The sequence below is a fragment of the Manacus candei genome, unplaced genomic scaffold (genome assembly GCF_025592945.1).
Source record: "Manacus candei isolate 608988 ecotype Guabito, Panama unplaced genomic scaffold, ASM2559294v1 h1tg000017l, whole genome shotgun sequence".
NCBI classification, from domain to species: Eukaryota; Metazoa; Chordata; class Aves; order Passeriformes; family Pipridae; genus Manacus; species Manacus candei.
Window position 1 is genome coordinate 11788548 of NW_026138065.1, and position 16386 is coordinate 11804933.

The 16386-nt window shown below is 46.3% G+C and overlaps 1 protein-coding gene across 1 annotated transcript in view; it reads right to left on the bottom strand.

Moving 5' to 3' along the window:
* MDGA1 (MAM domain containing glycosylphosphatidylinositol anchor 1) overlaps positions 1-16386 on the bottom strand; it is a 152312-nt gene that overhangs the window by 50348 nt on the left and 85578 nt on the right. Inside the window, exons 9-10 of the mRNA XM_051783443.1 lie at positions 9800-10069; positions 6309-6460 (exon numbers count right to left, since the gene is read on the bottom strand). Of these exons, the coding sequence (XP_051639403.1) occupies positions 6309-6460; positions 9800-10069 (422 nt within the window). The remainder of the gene's footprint in view (positions 1-6308; positions 6461-9799; positions 10070-16386) is intronic.

Here is a 16386-nt window from a genome sequence, read left to right on the forward strand (position 1 = left end):
TATCTAAGGGGACAATCTTATCCCATGGCTACCAGCCATTTCCACTGAACTCACCTGAGCCATTCAGTGCTTCCCTGTCCAGCCTCGTAAAAAACACCCTGATTCTCTCGCTGACAGGGCCAACAACAACCATGGCTGGGCAGACACCTCCACCTGTAGTGGCTAAGGGAAAACTCCCTTCCTTTGTGCTGGGTGGAGGCTCTGCTATGGTTGACTTAGCCAGTAGAGAGTACATACATGAAATGTGGAAAAAGCTCCTTGTTTCCCACCACTACCAAGCATCCAGCTATCCTTACAACATGGGTAGAAAGGACCTTGTTCTAGCAGCAGGTCTCATTGACATATCATCCCCTGTTACACATTGCCAGGGATGAAAAGAGATGGCTCAACGTGCTGTCAGCTGCAGTGACTGATGGCGTGTCCTATTTTCAGGCAGCAGAGAGCAGAGCTGAGGCAAGATCCTTCCCTCTTCACTCCCAAATGCCTGTGGAAAAGTCACTGCTTTACCCCCAGGTCCTGCACAGCAATCTTACTAAGCTTCAAGGACTGATTGTCCATCAAATGCTATTGATCAGCCAGTTCTCCTTCCACCGGTGTGTGGCTGACTCTCAGTCCCAAACTTCTCCTCCTCTTGCAGCCTAGAAAGACAGTATCTCCTTCCCCCTCTCCTGCTTTCCCTGGCTTTGCATCATGATGGCTGTTCAAACTGTCCACCAAGCACAACTCCTGCTGATGCACTGGCTTCTTTCTGCATCCTCTTCTACCTTCTCTTCAGGGTTGAGTCCTGCACAGCATCACATATGCCACTAGCACAACTGAAGGCAATGGACTGGAGAGCACAGATGTAATTTGCCTATTCTCACTGCCTGAACAAAAGTTGAAATAAAAAAAAAGAGCATCAATAGGGGTATTTAGAGTTGAAACACCCAGTCCTAACACCTGGTCCTGTCGGACCAGCACAGCCCATATCAAGTGAAATGATGAACAGTAAAAGGGTGCAGTTTGTCACATCCCATGAGTTTTTTGGTCGACACAGCATCTCACGTGTAGCCAAGGCCACCATCTGCTGCTTCACAAAAAGCCACACTCCCTTCATGGCTGCAGCTGGCTGGGACTGTGATGCTCTAGGCAAAGGGACTCACACATCCCTGTTCCATGTGCCCTGTCTGTGCTCCACACTGTGCTGTCCAGTCAAGTGACCTGTCAGCTGGAGGATTTTTTGGTCAATGTGGCACTACAAGCCCATTCCCTTTTTCCAGGTAACATCAGGCCAGTGCACCACAGGGCACATTTTATCCAGAGCAGGTCCCTCCCTAGCTTACAAGACACAACTCCATCCTTTAAGTTTTTCATCTTCTAGTATGAAAAGTAGGACAGCCTTGTCTGCTTTTTAGCTATGTCCTAAAACAGGTATCACCTCCTCAGCTCTTGCAGCATCCCCCAGCTGAAAACCTTACCGCAGCACTACTGGGGGAATGCACAGGATGGGACCAGTGGGGTCACAGTGCCCCAGAGAGCCTCAGGATGAGGACTATGGACCCAATCTGGTCTGCAGCAGTTGCCTTGGCGATGGCAGCATTGTGCTCCGTAACCAATAAAATGTTAACCCCTTTGTTTGTAAAGCAAATTTGGCCACCCTGAACTGCTCTGCCTTGGGCAGAGCTGCCTTCTTAAGGAGGCTTTGGCATTCCCTGGCCCCGAGGTGCAGCCCTGAGGCAACCTCCCAAAGCACTGCTCGGTTTCCCAAGAATCTTCGCCTGAAGTCATGGTTGCATGTGCAGAAGAAAGGAATTTTGTTCACTTCTCAGTGCACAGGGCTGGGCTGCTGCAAGGGCCACCACCTGCTCAAATATATCACCTTTCTGCATCATAGCCTTTTCTAATCTGGAACCCAACAGCATTTTCAACTAAACATTTATGGAAAAGACTGGTGTACTGCTTGTACATCTTCCCTTTCTAGAGCTACTAGCCCTTCTCAGTGCATGCAGAGAAGTGAGAGACACCCCTGCCCTTGGAGGGAGTGCCAGCGCCACATGCTAATGAAGCCAAAGACAGACAGCAGTTGACAGATACTACCGAAATGGGCTCAGAGGACAGAAAAAGAACAACTCAGAGGCAGAAATGAAGTGATACAAATCCACAATCCATGGACCCCGGCATAATACCTCTCCTGCTGCGTTGTGATGGCCATCAGCAGAGTTAACCTTCCACTCTAATCACAGTCATTAAATTCCTGCTAACGTCCCTGTCCTATGTCTGTCCAAACAGCTCTTTTATCTGTCACCTCCCCACACGGTGTGCCCGGCTCCCCACTGCCACAGCTCTCATTAATGCTGCTCTGGCTGGCTGATGAAGCAAGTGGCAGCCGGCTCCCAAGCCCAGATGAGTTTTGTAGACAGCAGGGGATGTTTATCCAACATGGAGGGGATGAAAGTGCAAACAAAGAGAGACCATACAATTACTCAGGCATCGCACAGGGCCAGTCTCATTAAAGACACTCTCCCTGACAGGAATTAATCTGAAGTGACAACCCAGTGAGCTAATTTAGCAAATGGGTTTGGGGCTTGGCCCAGTGCAAATTTCAGGGGGCTGTCTGGCAGGTAGAGCTGAACCTGCTCCTAGGAGAGGAAAGGCAGGAATGTGTTAAGCTGGATTGGTTCTGGCCCAAGACTGTGTATGAGAAGGTACTGAGGAGACAGCAGCCTCAGGTCTCCTTGAGGGGCACAATAAAGATTAAACTTTCCTACTGTACCAATAGCTTCTCCTTCCTCTTTCCCTTGCAGCCTCAGGTCACAGATGGGCTCTAGCTCATTAAGTGCATAGTAATTCCGCCACTATCCCCTGTAACCACCAGCCCAATTCAGATCTTTCCTCCATGATGCAACCTGCTTGCAATATTAGATGGCTTTTCATTTCTCTGTAATGTTAGAGCAGAGCCCTGGGAGGGGATAAAATACACAGAGAGAAAAAAGCAACTTAAAAGGCTTTTTATTTTTTAAGCAAAGATCTGGTCTGGGGAGGCTGCTTTGAATCCCCAAGCAATGAAAAGCATTTTCAGTTGGAGTGCAGTGCCTCAGTGCCTTTCTACACTCCAAGAATACATGGAAGAAAAAAAGCTGACCAAACAAATAGCCCAAAAGCCTCGTGGCATCTGCCTGTAACCAAACCACCCAGGGCTGTTAACTCATTGAGTTCACCAGTAAAGGTGAAGTAAGGTGGTTGGCATCTGGATCACTTGCCTTGCAGCAAGAAATGAAAAAACCTTCCAAGCTGTCAGGACAGAAGGCTGTGCGGCCCCTGCTGTTCCTCAGTGGGGAGGTTTGCCCCTCTGAATTGGCACTCAACAAAGCCACTGCCTAAGCCCCCCTGACCAATGCCCTTCAGGAAATAACCACCTCTTTGCTGAGACATAGAGCAGAGGCTTTGCAAGGAGCTTGCTTCAAGTTGCTATCATATGTGCTTTGCCTGGGTCAGTGGCTTCAAGCTGTCAAGCTGCTTATGCGGTTTTAATCGAAAGTTAATCCTTATTCTACTGGAACTGGTACGTCTGCTGCACTGCTCGGCCTGCTCCACAGTGCTGGGAACAATGAGCTCTACTTGTCTGTCTTGCTGGGAGCACCTATGTATTACTTGGGAAACCATATTCCCCCCGACTGCTTGCAATCCCCCCAGGAATGCATGATCAGCCTTAGGGAGCCACTGCACAGGAAGAGTTGGAGGAGCCACGGTGCCAGCCAATTAATAAGCAGCACTTTGACTCTCACCCAGCTTCATTTTCAGCAGCTGCAGCAAGCAAATCTAATTCAGGGGTTCCCAGGTGCCTTGCAAACCATCCTGGTACTTGGGGATCTTCACATTACATATGCCAAGAGCTCTTTGAGCAAACCAGGGGCTGTGAAATGAAAACTAGCAAACCATCTTGCAAACAGTGGGCATCTCAGCTGGTTGCCCTTTGGATTCCAGCTCAGCAAGAGTTAATTCTCCCCTTTCCATGCCCTCTACCCCTGACAGCCCCTCACAGCCCCAAGACTGCAGGCTGCTGCTGCCACATTCATTCACCTTTAAGGTGCTGAAAAGCCCCTACCATGACCACTAAGGCTGCAGAGCTCCAGGGCTGGCTGGGTAAGCTTTCATCAGCTTCATGATGGCAATAAATCCGTTGTGTCTGACTATGTGCAAGGCCCTTTTTACCTAAGGAGAATATTCCATTTCAATCCTAGCTCTCCAGGATTTTTCTGCCACCACAGCTAGCTCCTGGAAAGCCAGCATATCCAGTGAGGAGAGTGCGCAGGCAAACAGTAGCTCCACATCCAGGCAGACAAATCCCCTTTCTTAAGAGCTCTCCAGTCAGTAATACTTTTAAGCTTTTGAGCTTTTAATGGTTATATTCAGTGAGGTCACTATGTTTTACAGTCCAACAATGGAACAGAAGTACGCAAACCTTACCCCAGGTGCCTCAGCACAAAGAAGAAGGTGCGACAAAGCAGCAGGGTCTTCAGGATATGGAAGAGGGTGATGGAGCAAGGGAAGGAGTGAAAGGTTGGGAGATGTCACGAGGCTTCTTGGAGTCCAAGTGAGACATCACAGGGAAAACACCAGGAAGGCAGAACAAGAGTATAAGGAAGTGGCAGGCTGAAGATGAGGGGGGATGTGATCCTCTGGGACAAGGAAATGAAAAGGGCTCAGTGAGACCTCAGCAAGGCATGCGGAAGGGGGGACCTTGCCATGAAACGCAAGTATTTTTGTTGGAGGAGGGCCAGGAGGAGGCAGTACTGTGAAAGACTTTTCCAAGGTTTCCTGCTTGTGCTTGACAGAAGTGGGAAAAAACTCCCCTGCTTCCTCCTCCCTCTGCCCTCTCTTATTCAGACCCAGGTCACCATGATGAGACCTGTAGCCATTTCTAAGAGCCTGCCCATACATGAGACTGGGCTACAGCAGGGCCACGATATCACACTCCTCTAAAACACATTAGTCAATAATTACAACTGTGTGGTGATTCTGCAAAACATTAACAGCAGTAACTAATGGAGTATGAACAAAACTGGGGGGAGAGGTGTGTTAAATTTGCATGGCCACTCAGCTCCCTTCATGTCATAACTCAAAGAAGAAAAGTGGGTTTCCCTTTTCTTGATCCCTTTCAGTAGAAGCTCAATGAAGAACAGATCCAAGATTACTTTTAAGAACTGTGCAAAAGGAAAAAACCCTCAACATAACCAGAGAAGGATAAAACCCACAAATTTGTTCACTGATTCGCCGTGCTGATAATAGCAAAACTTGGCTCAGAGGGAAGAGCTACTATGACAAACTGCCTTCATTATTAGAGGCTCCCCTGTGTCTTGTATTATTATTAAGTACTGACAACGTGCTCCACACCGTGTGAGTAACAAACAAAGGCTATTCCACCCCAGAGAGCTCACAATCAAACGGAGACATAAAACTGGAGCCTACTGTGCAGAACTAGAGGAAAAAGACACTTGAATCTTTTTAATTATTTTGTTTTCTATCTACAGTAAACAAACTTTCTCTTGCAAAATGCATTTGCTTCCCAGCTACCACTGAATGCCAAGAAACACCAATCTTAAGTGTCCCCATTTTTCAAAAATGTTGAACACAGGTGCTTTGCTGAGCGTGGATGAAAGTACCTGGCAATCCTGATAAGTTAATCTGCTTTTTAAAAACATCAAACTCTTTTCTCTAACCTTCTCCAACCAGTGATGTCTTCAGATTTCACTGAGTTCTTCCCTCCAGCTCCCACCACCCAATATGATTTCTCTTCAAGCTAAGAAACGTTGAAACCCACTTTTCTTCCCCTGCAGAGTTCATATAGTCCAAATAGCTTAGTTACTGCAACAGTATGAAAGCCCTTCTGTAACACAAACAGTCTATGATTTTTCCCTGCAGTTCCTGCCTGGAGAGGTCTTCAGCTTATTCTCTTTTTTCTGTATGAGTGAGGAGGACGGAATATTACTTGTTTGAATCTTTGGCCTAAAAAATCTACAATACCTACTAATGACTGTAGGGTATTGTTCCCATTAAACCTCCATTCAAAACACTGAGCATGAACAGTCCAAAGGGAGCAGCAGGGCTTTGGAAGACCTGGATCGTACCCAACACCAGAGCTAAAAATGAACACTGACCTGTGCACTTGGCCTGTCTCTTACATTCTCTGGGGAAGGTGCAGGACCATCAAGATCGGGCAATTTCATCACTTTCAGCTCTTAATCAGCAAGGAGACATTGATGTAACTGCCTCCTTAACGGATGTCTTCCCAAGGGCATATGCTGAGGTTCCAGAAGAGCAGACCTTACCTGCCGGAGTTCCAGACGGTACTTGAGGATGGGATCCACAGCATCTGGCTCCTTCTGTGTCCACTGTAAGATGTAAGAGTAATTCTTGGACTGCTTCTGGCTCAAGGTGGGATTGGGAGTGTCATAGTAAAATTCTGGGCTATAAGCTTTTGCTGGAGGGGAAAAAAAAAAAAGAGGGAAGAAAATAAAAATGTGGGATCAAGGGGAACATAAATTACAAAGAGACACGGTGAAAGTGGATCAGCTCCACTCGCCCAACTCGTCCACCTGCCTCTGACATGATGGACACCTTTACTGTTGCACTGATGTGCCACCATTTTCTGTGACTCGATACTGCTTTCACAGCTTAAACTACTGGGAGGATTAGCAGCCCTGCAACACCAGTGGGGCATGACCAGCACCTGAGAAGGTGGGAACAACTTCAGTTCTCCAGCTGGAACCAGCTCTAATCTTTTCTCCCTTGCTTTGTAGTTTAGATTGAGGTAACAGCTTTAAACTGGCATTTCTCCTGTTTCATCTGCTGCTTTACAGAGACTCCTGCTAACAAACTCTGAGGAAAGATCATTTGGCCAGTAGGTCATAGGAAAAGTGTTATTTATCACACAGGGACCATGGCATTAAAAAGGAGACCTTGCTCCTTCTGCACCTCCCCTGCCTCGGCAACACAGTGCTCGAGCCTCTTTGTAGCACAACAGTCACCTCGGCAGCAAAGGGGATGCTGACCTCAGCCTGGGTAAAAACAGCAGGAGCTTTGGCAGGGGCGGAGATGTCTTTTCTAAACTCACATCTCTCCTTAAAAACAGAGTGCAGCAGGAGAAGGGAAACACAGGAGAAACAACATACCAGAGAGAAACTAGGCAGTTCAGGGAAGAAGGGACTTACGATTTCCCCAGCCACTGCTGTCCTGAACCACTACTAAACAGAATTTAAAGGCTACTGCCACGCAACCCCCCAGCTGAAGGACTAATGCACAGGGCCCAGAAGCAACTCGAGGTCTTATCCACAACTAGTTTTGCTCTATTTGAAATTACCTGCATTTCATCCTGTGAACTTCAATTTTTGTCAGGTCCCGTCCTGAGCCAGGTAGGAGCCGGACCTGAACAAAAACCCAGCTCTCTGGGTTCAGGTCCAATCTGAACCTGCAGTGACCAGAAAGGTGCCTAGGCAGCAAGGGACACTGGAGAGCAGAACAGGCATAAACTGTCTCCCCAGGCTATCTGCTGCACCTTTCCACTTGAATTACAGAATTGCCATTCTGTGTGGTTATAATCAGGCTCGACAGGATTCAATGTTTGGGGTTTTTTTTATGAACTCAGATGTATAATATTGATATTTATTTCCAAGTCCTTTTTTTCTTATTATTTTTATTGACTTGAAATTTGGCACAAGCAAGAAGTTCAGAACCACCTCAGAGACTAACTGCTGCTTATTCAACTTGTATTGACTGTGGAAGTCAAGCTTCATAATGGATTCAGAAATAAAATCAGAACTGATGATAATCATCATCTTGCATGATATTAATTCCTTATTAATTGACTCAAAGATGGAAATGGAAGTTAAAAAAAAAGCTTTTTGGCCTTTTGATAGAAATGCTGAACATCAAAATATTTTCAGAACTTCCTTTCTGGAAACTTTTAGCATTACTGGAAAGGTTTCTCTTTTGCTTAGAGCCTATGGGAAGAGCTGAAGGTTATTCACTCTGTCTTTCAGGGCTCTTCTGTGCTTGTGGCTAGTGGGAGAGCAGGTTATGGCCACTATGGGATGCCTGATAACTTGCTCAAGAAGAGCGGGTTGGATGTCTCACTATCTTTACAAAACATCTCGGAAAGCTCATCACCCCTCCGTAGATTAAAGTAATCCCATCCTGGGCAGATTCATGTACTCTATTTCCAGTACATTTGTGACCCCACAGTCACAAATGAGTCACTGCTTCCTTGTCACATAGGAAGGTTTATGGTCTTCCTTCTGTAGAGAAGAAACAAAACCAAAAAGAGACCATGCCATTCTGCCCACTTACACAGGAAGGCTGTAGCTGATGTGAATTAAAACTCCAGCAATCCTGAGTCCAAGCGTAGCAGTCTAGTCACTGGATTATTTTTCAGGTTGCTCTACAGGCTCTGAAAGCCTTAATTGATTTGTAACTGTCCAGGAAACAGGCAGAGATGTCTGGAGCTGTACAGCTACCATCAGGTATCAATGCCTTGGAAACAGAGAAGGGATGCAGAAAAACAAAGACTTGCTTCTTTCCTGATCAGTGCTCTCTGTGGATGCAACTTCCTTCTGCTGAGGGAATTCTTATCTAAGGCACAGCCATGGCACACTGCATGGCAATAAGTATTTGTTCCTGCTCCCAGCAAGAAATTCCTGGGAGCATTCCCAAAATTGATAGGGACATAGTTTTCTGTGATGGTTCATAGAGGGATATGGTTTGCCATCACTTAGTGATGTGAGAGTTATGAAAAAAGGGGAAAGAGGGACAAAGCTCTCAAGAAAAATCCACTGCCAGACAAATGCCAGGAAATTTCAAGGGGTGAGAGCAAAGTCTTGAAAAGGGACTCAAACAGTTTGGATTCCTCCATTTCTGAGAGCGTCTCAGAGTTACAGTATACCTGAGCTTTTCCAAACCTTACAAAAGATCTGCTTCAAAATCAGGCCTCTCTGAATGTTATTTATTCTCTTTGTTCAGCCCTGACTTGAAAAGTATTATAAATTGACCCCAAATCCAAACCCCAGTATTTGGGTTGAATTTATTGCTTATTAAGACAACTTCATGGGAGAGCTTTTCTAGAAACTTGTTCCCAAGTCAATTTTGGGGTCGTGAAAAAAGCAGATTTAATGATCATCTGGAGGAGCCAGGTCAGACGTGTGGTTTTAGATGCTATAACTCTGCCATCCCTCTTTGCAGTTGCAGGTGCTGGAGAGAAATCCTATTATGGTGGATGATGGATTCACAGAAAACTGTGAGCTGCAAATCTACTGAGTACTAGTGTCCATATCCAGCTCATGTTTTTCCTAGGAAGCATAATGAGACACAAACAGACAGGAGATATAGGGAAGGTACAGAAATACATAACACAGTTTTTGTTTCTTGGTTTGTTTGCTTTTAAAGGGGAAATTAGATGGTTTGGAGCCTGCTGGAGGTAGTAGAGAGCTTTTCAATTCCCCATGGTCAACACTTATCAATGATACAGGTTGTCCAAGCTTGAAAGCTGATGGCAGCCTTGAATATAAAGTCCTGTATTTTTCAGGCAAGTGGTTGAACACTGTTAAAATGTAGCAGTGGCTAGCACTAACTGCTCCAGGTCCATCTGTCTGAATGATGGAGACAGATCTCCCTGCTGGCTTATGGAAAACCATTCCTCCTGAACAGAATGCTGTGTACAGCGGAGGCAGTAGAGGTTGGTTTTATTGGTACCAGTTTATGAGGAGCAAGCTTCTCACCTCTGTGACCCCATCCAACAGCTTGCTCTGATGTGGATTCTGTGACTTACCAGACACCTGGAAGAGGCAGGTGGAGACTCCCACGTCATTGGAAATGCTGCACTCGTAGGTCCCACTGGTCTCCCGGCTGACACTGTCCACCTTCAGCTCCGAGTAGTCCTGCTGCTCTGCCAGGGGCTGCGCCAGGAGGGTCCCATTGAAACGCCAGACAGAGGTGGCCACCTTCATGGGGCTGCCCTTCAGCATGGTGCAGCGCAAGGTGACACTGTGCCCCATGCCCTGGCGTACATCCTGGAAGGCTGGCTCCACCACGGGGGGGACTGGAGACCGAACAGAGCAAAGACAGGGATGCAGTCAGGGAACAACCATCTCGCTCAGCACAGTCACCCTGACCGCCTCTGACGAGGCAGACACATATGATTTCCAAGGGGATATTTATTTTCTAGTGGGAACAGGATCCGTCAAACCAAAAGCAATAGTCATTTGACATCTCCTAACTGGGCTGTGGCCACATCCCACCTCCCTCCTATTTATGAGGTAGGGGTGGCCTTTAGCAAGTACTCCTTCCACACTGAGACACTGCTTGGAGGAGCTACCAAGCCCTCCTTTTTCATGCCAAAAGTGCAACCCTAGCAGCTGAGTGTCACGGCTTGGATTCAACCCTCAGATCCTAATCAGAAAAAACATAGTCCTCTTTTGCAGAATGAAATGCACTCCCTGAGCAGGCAGGTAAGCTCCCAATCAGTTAAATTCATGTTCTTGTCAAAGTCTGGCAGGGTTATCAAGGACACCGTGCTTAGATGGAGGGATATGCACTGGCTGTCCCTACAGACCTGAAGGGGTGTTAGAGGGCTTCCCCCAAGTACATCAATACAACACATCAGGGACCAGCTACAGGGACTCTGAGTCCTATTTTTATATCTGAAAACAATGCCCTGATGTTGGGAGGTGAGTCACATCTATCCATGTCAGCTTCTCTACCGGTAGTGTGAGAATGGGAATGGCAATGTGTGTTCACCTCCTTAGCAAAGGGAGACTACCATGTCTTGTTCTTCAGCACTTGTAAAAATTTACAGGAACCTCACAATTTGGGCATGGTTGAAGCAGAGCAAGGAGAATGTCTGGATTGGTACTGTTTAGGTTACCCCTTATTTAATGCAATTGCAGAGGACTTCAGTCTCCACAGCCGTCTGATAGACATGTTTCACTTGCACTAAACTTTTAATTAAAACACTACAGCATAGGGATAACCAGAAGCTCTCCATCTAAAATGAGAAAAGCTTCCTGAACACAAAACAGCTGTTCACCCAAATGTAAAAGATGGAGAACTGATTTAGAGCAGCTTCAGCACAATCACAACTCACCTTCTCCATGTTCAAAGCACCTGCTCTTCCAGAGATGATTTCTATGCACTACAGATGTGCAGAGCACCCACCTCCTCTAAAGGTCCGCAGAACTGCCAAGCACAGCCAGGCCCAAACACCTGCAGCACCCAGCATCTGAAGTGCCATGAACACCTCCAACAACTACCATGGGTTATTTAGCATCCCTGCTGCCCTGAACACAGCCATTGCAGGAGGGCTCCAGCTCACCGGTCTCTCCTCTCCCATAGCCTGACCCCCAGCAAGACTCACTGACACCTCTGTAACACCAGTGACATCCCCATCTTCACCACAGATGAAGGCGGTGCACATGCTGTCCCATAGGTAGGCATGCACAGTGTCCCAGGGCACAAATGCATCTGTGGATATGCAGCTTACAATCATCCGCTCCACCTGGCAGCCCTGGTTTGACATGGCTGATTGTTTTCAAGATACGTGTTCTCGGCTCTCAGTCTCTGGGCCCCTTTCTGCACTTGAGTGGATTAAAAGCAGCCCTTGACTGAGATGAGTGGCATGGTCAGCTCATTACAGATGGCTTTGCTAGCAATGTGTCTCTGCAAGTGCTCCAAGTGCTGACTTGCCTTTGGCTCACGTCTCCCACCTCATGGTGAGAATAACGTGAGAAGTTGTTTGATTAGACCTAGTGCCACGAATGTGTCATCTCCATCCCTAGCTGCTATCCCATTTCTTCAGTCACATCTGCTCCTTAATTGAAGCTGGTAGGGTCTCACATTACAATCTAGGCCAGCTGGTGATATAAGGGAAAAAAAAAAAGGAAAAGGGGAGTAGAAGAGAAAAAAGAAGGCTTAAAAAAAATGGCACAGCAGCTCCAGAGGTACTCAAAGCGGTTTCTCTCCTGAGGAGGAGAGACAGGGGTGGGAGAGCAGCTTCCCCCACCGCACCTTGCTGTGCCTGTCTATGGGGCTGGGACAAAGGAAGAGAAAAGGTCTGAAATTGGACAAAGTGCTGACTGCAAGGAAACACACTGCAGGGAAGGTGCCCTCCTGGGCCTCACTGAGAGAGTGTCTGGAGCTGGTAAAGGGTCACAGAGGAACAGAGTTGAGATGCCCCAAATGCTTCCTCAGGTCACTGGAACAGCCGGGCAGCCAAGGATGCAGAAGATATTTAATCTTCTTCAGCTGGGAAATGGGATTTCCTTGATTTGCACTGGGACAGGCTCTGGGCCTATGTTATCATTTTGCAAAGGGAATGTCTGAAAGTGCCTCTAAATTAAAAATTGATTACATTTTCTTCTCTTGTCTCTGGCACTAGGAAACACCCAATGAGCATTAACTCTGCAGGTAGTTCTGTAGCTCCTGGGTTTTCTGAAGAGAGGGATGAAGTAGATCATCCCATTGCTGCAAAGCATACAGAACTATACCAAGGGTTAGCTATTCCCAAAGGTTCCCAATGGATATGAAAACAAAGAAAGGTCAACAGCAATTACAGAGCCAGACATCAGCTTCAGCCTCAATGCCTAGTGGGGAGTCCACACTTGTTCAAGAAGGTTACACACAAAAGGCAGACTTCACCAGAAAGGCAGAGATTCAGTCTGTAAAACCTAGCTGCTCACAACACAGTCTTTTCTGTTTCTGTCCTTTTTCCCTGGCTTAAAGGCAAATGAAAGCTTGTTTAAATAAGCTGGTGCTCCTACTCGCTAGAACTGGGAACTGAACAGCTCCTGAGATGGGGACTGTCTCAGAGCAGAGACCTCCCACATGACTCCTGCACAGACACCGTTAGGGAGCTGCAGGAAAGGATAATGATTTCCCAGGTGCCTCTTATACCTACAGGCAAGCAGCATCCCTTCTGGCTAGAAGAGAGCAGTATCTGGCTATTCTGGCTGGCTAAGCTGCCATGATGCTCTTTGAGGACCTTGGGTATCAGCCCAATTTTTAGCCCAGTTACAAAGCTGAGTCCTTGCCCAGACATTGTTCAAATGCCTTTCTGTATCCCCCCCCGAACTCCAATGCCTGTGTCTGAAATGCTCTTTTAAGCAGCCACCACATTGCAGGCAGCAGTTGCTACACTTAAAGGAGGTAAAAAACCTCTGTGCATATACAGGGTTTTGGGATCTCCTGGTAAGAAACACAGCAAACAAATATAGACAATTACTGCTCTCTCTCAACACACAGCTTAAGACTAGAAGAGCTCACTGGCAAGAGGAGTGATGAAAGAGGTGAAGAGGTAATGTTGAAGTGAGGCTCCTCCAGCAACCTTGTTAAGATGCTGTTGCTGCAAAACACAAGGCAGGGCAGCCTGCCTTTGCAGCAGAATTAGCTAGTTAGGAGCAAATCAAATCAGCCAAACACAGGCAACCTACTCTAGCATGCCAAGCACCCTAAAGCAAAGCCAGGCTGCAGGCAGCTCCCTTGCTGTGAGCCAGAGCAGATGCTCTGCACTGAAGGGTTGCTAAGCTAACACAGTGTTCACAATGATGAAAAACAACAGCGAGGAAAGCACAACAGAGAAATGTCAAGCACCAAGGAGCGTTGCTTTGTGTCCCAATAACCTCTTACTTTCTTGGTTTCACTGGAAATAACCAGAATTGAAATGTTCATCCTGCTAGGTGAGTGAGAAGTGCACTGACTGATGACTGGTGGTTAACTTGGTTTAAGTCTGTTTTTATTTTAGCCTTGAGGAAGGGAAGAGTGTTCTTCCTTACAAGAGCCAAAGAGCTTGAAGGAGAGACCACACTTTTCTTGCACTGTTACTGTGCTGTCCTGCTTGGGCAGAGCTCAAGAAGGGGTATTCAGCCATCCCTGCAATACTGTCTGATTGCTAGAGATTCCCATCAAATTCAGAGGCCTCCAGAAGGCAGAGATGTGTCTTTCACCAGTGATGAAGTCAGAGCATCCCAGGATGTCAGAGATGCACTACAGAAAGTTTTTTACTTGTGGGGTAAATATATATATAAAAAAATCATTTAAATTAGAAAATGGGGATGTTGTCATGAGTCTGCTCAATCTGGTATAGATGAAAGGCAAAGAAAGGCTCCTATTGGAGCTGAGGCACAGAAATCAGCGACAAGTTGAAACACAAACCAGGATCTATAGAACAGGGGAGTACTGAGAAAACAGACCTCACATTAGTTGCTCAGGCAATAACTGAGAAGGTTGAATATCACAGACACCACAAGACAACGCTACTATGCAAGACACATGCAAAGTCTCCTTTCCCACTGTAGCTTGAGAACTGATCAATTCCCAAATGCTGGCTCATTTTGGAAGGGTTGTCAGAGCTGAGGAACTCGCTCATAACCTGCTTTCTGACTTAAAGGCAGCCTTGTCTCATGTGTAGCCACCCTGACCAGCGGCTGACAACAGCCATCTCTGTAGGTGGTTAGCTGCCTGCATTGTACTGCTGATCTGTGGAGCTGCCATGGGCTGCTGCACTCTTATTTTTCTACAGGAATTTACTTTCTGAAATGCTTCCTCTGCTGCAAAGAGCACCACAGTGCAGCAATGTCCAGGAAGAAAAAGAGAGGCACAAAACAGAAGGACGTCCTAATCGAGGTCATACAAACAGGCAGCATGAGACAGAAGGACTCCTGTATCCTGACCCTCAGTATCTGGTGTCCTGAATCAGAATACCTTCCATAACAGGACCCATATCCCAGTCCTTCCATCCTTAGCCCAGGCTTCCTTCTCTGTGAGAAACACCTTCTACTCTACCAGAGTCAGCCTTTACATTTTTATTTAAATTTAGAAAGTGCAATACGTAACACAAGTGACAAAAATAGCAAGCCTTGCTAGACTAGAAAGCAGCTTTATTTTGAGTAGCTTTCATTCCACCCTACTGACTGACGCCCTCAAAGCTTAACTATGCATCATAGCGCCAGTGGGACTCCTGCCTTTAACCGTCACCTTATCCCATGTGTGAGACCTAACTGATTGCTCACTTGCTGGATTAACATTGCAAATGACACATAGATAACCTGGTATGAAAGACTGTACTTTGTGGTTAGTTACAATTATTAGCGGTGTCTTGTTATCCAAAGTAGTTAATGGCATCAGGCAGTAATTTCTCTCTCTAGAAAGCAAATCAGCACAGGAAGCTATTAGGGCCTTATGAGACCTGTATGACACCATTCAGCATCCATTTAATTTCTTAAAGGTATCCTTCTGTAGTCATACTGGATGCAATCTTCCCTAATCTCCTCCAGACAACCAAAGCAACCCCAGCAAAAGTGCCTTCCCTATCCAGCCTCTGGTCCCACAGTCTGGGGTAATAAAGATGTTACAGGTATCAAAGATACTGCACCCCTTTTCTCACAGCAGGTAGAGAACTCCAGGGTTTCAGCTCTCTACCAGAGCTCTGTACTCAAACAAGTGGGAAGCTCTTTTATTATCACAAGGCTGGGAAATCACAGTTGAGCAATTCTGTTCCTTGCCACAGCACCCACACCCTTGAAACACACATTATGCACCAGCAGTTTACCCTGCGAAGACAAATATCCAACCCATATTTACAAGTCCAGTCTCATATGCTTGTTTCTGAGAGATATAATTGAGTAGTTAGAAGCGGGGAGATGGAGGAAGGCTTGTTCAACCTATTTCAAAAGCCAGAATCTCTTTCTTTCATCTTAAATGCCTTTTGCCTTTGCACTTCAGTCTCCCCATGCGTAAAGAGATAAAACGTCTGCTTTTTGCATAGTGCTTGAAAGCCAAGTTGCAAGTATTGTTATTTCAAAGAAAACAAATTTGTTTGTGTACATTTTCTGCTAGACAAGTGGGTGCAGGGTCTGGAGAGGCAAGGCTCAGAGCAGAGAATGCTTAGTTCTGTGCTAGTTGACTGCTTTTAAAAGAAGAGCAAATGAAATGTATTCACTACCAGCTTTTCTGCTTTCCTCTTCCCTGAACTTTCCAAGCCAATTAGCTCAACCAGTCTTCACCTTGTTTTAATAAAGAGGGATTTACTAAAGGATTTCCTCTTCTGCATGAGAAGCCATGCTGATTAATACATGAGACCCCTAGCTCACTTTACAGAGTGCTTTGAAGAAAGTCCATCCTGGGTGGGAATTTCCAGACCTTCAGCCTCACAGACATGCCTCCTCAAAAAAAGATCTGTCCCAGACATGCTGGAATGCCACTCAGACTCACTGCCCAATTAATTCGTGCTAACAGGACACTACAAAGCCAAGTATTCTCCTACAGTGTAAAGCCACCTCATTCCCATGCCTCACTTATCTTCAAGCACCTGGTTTCAAAACACTACACTCCTCTAATTGAAAAAGATAAGTGGGAAAAGATGGT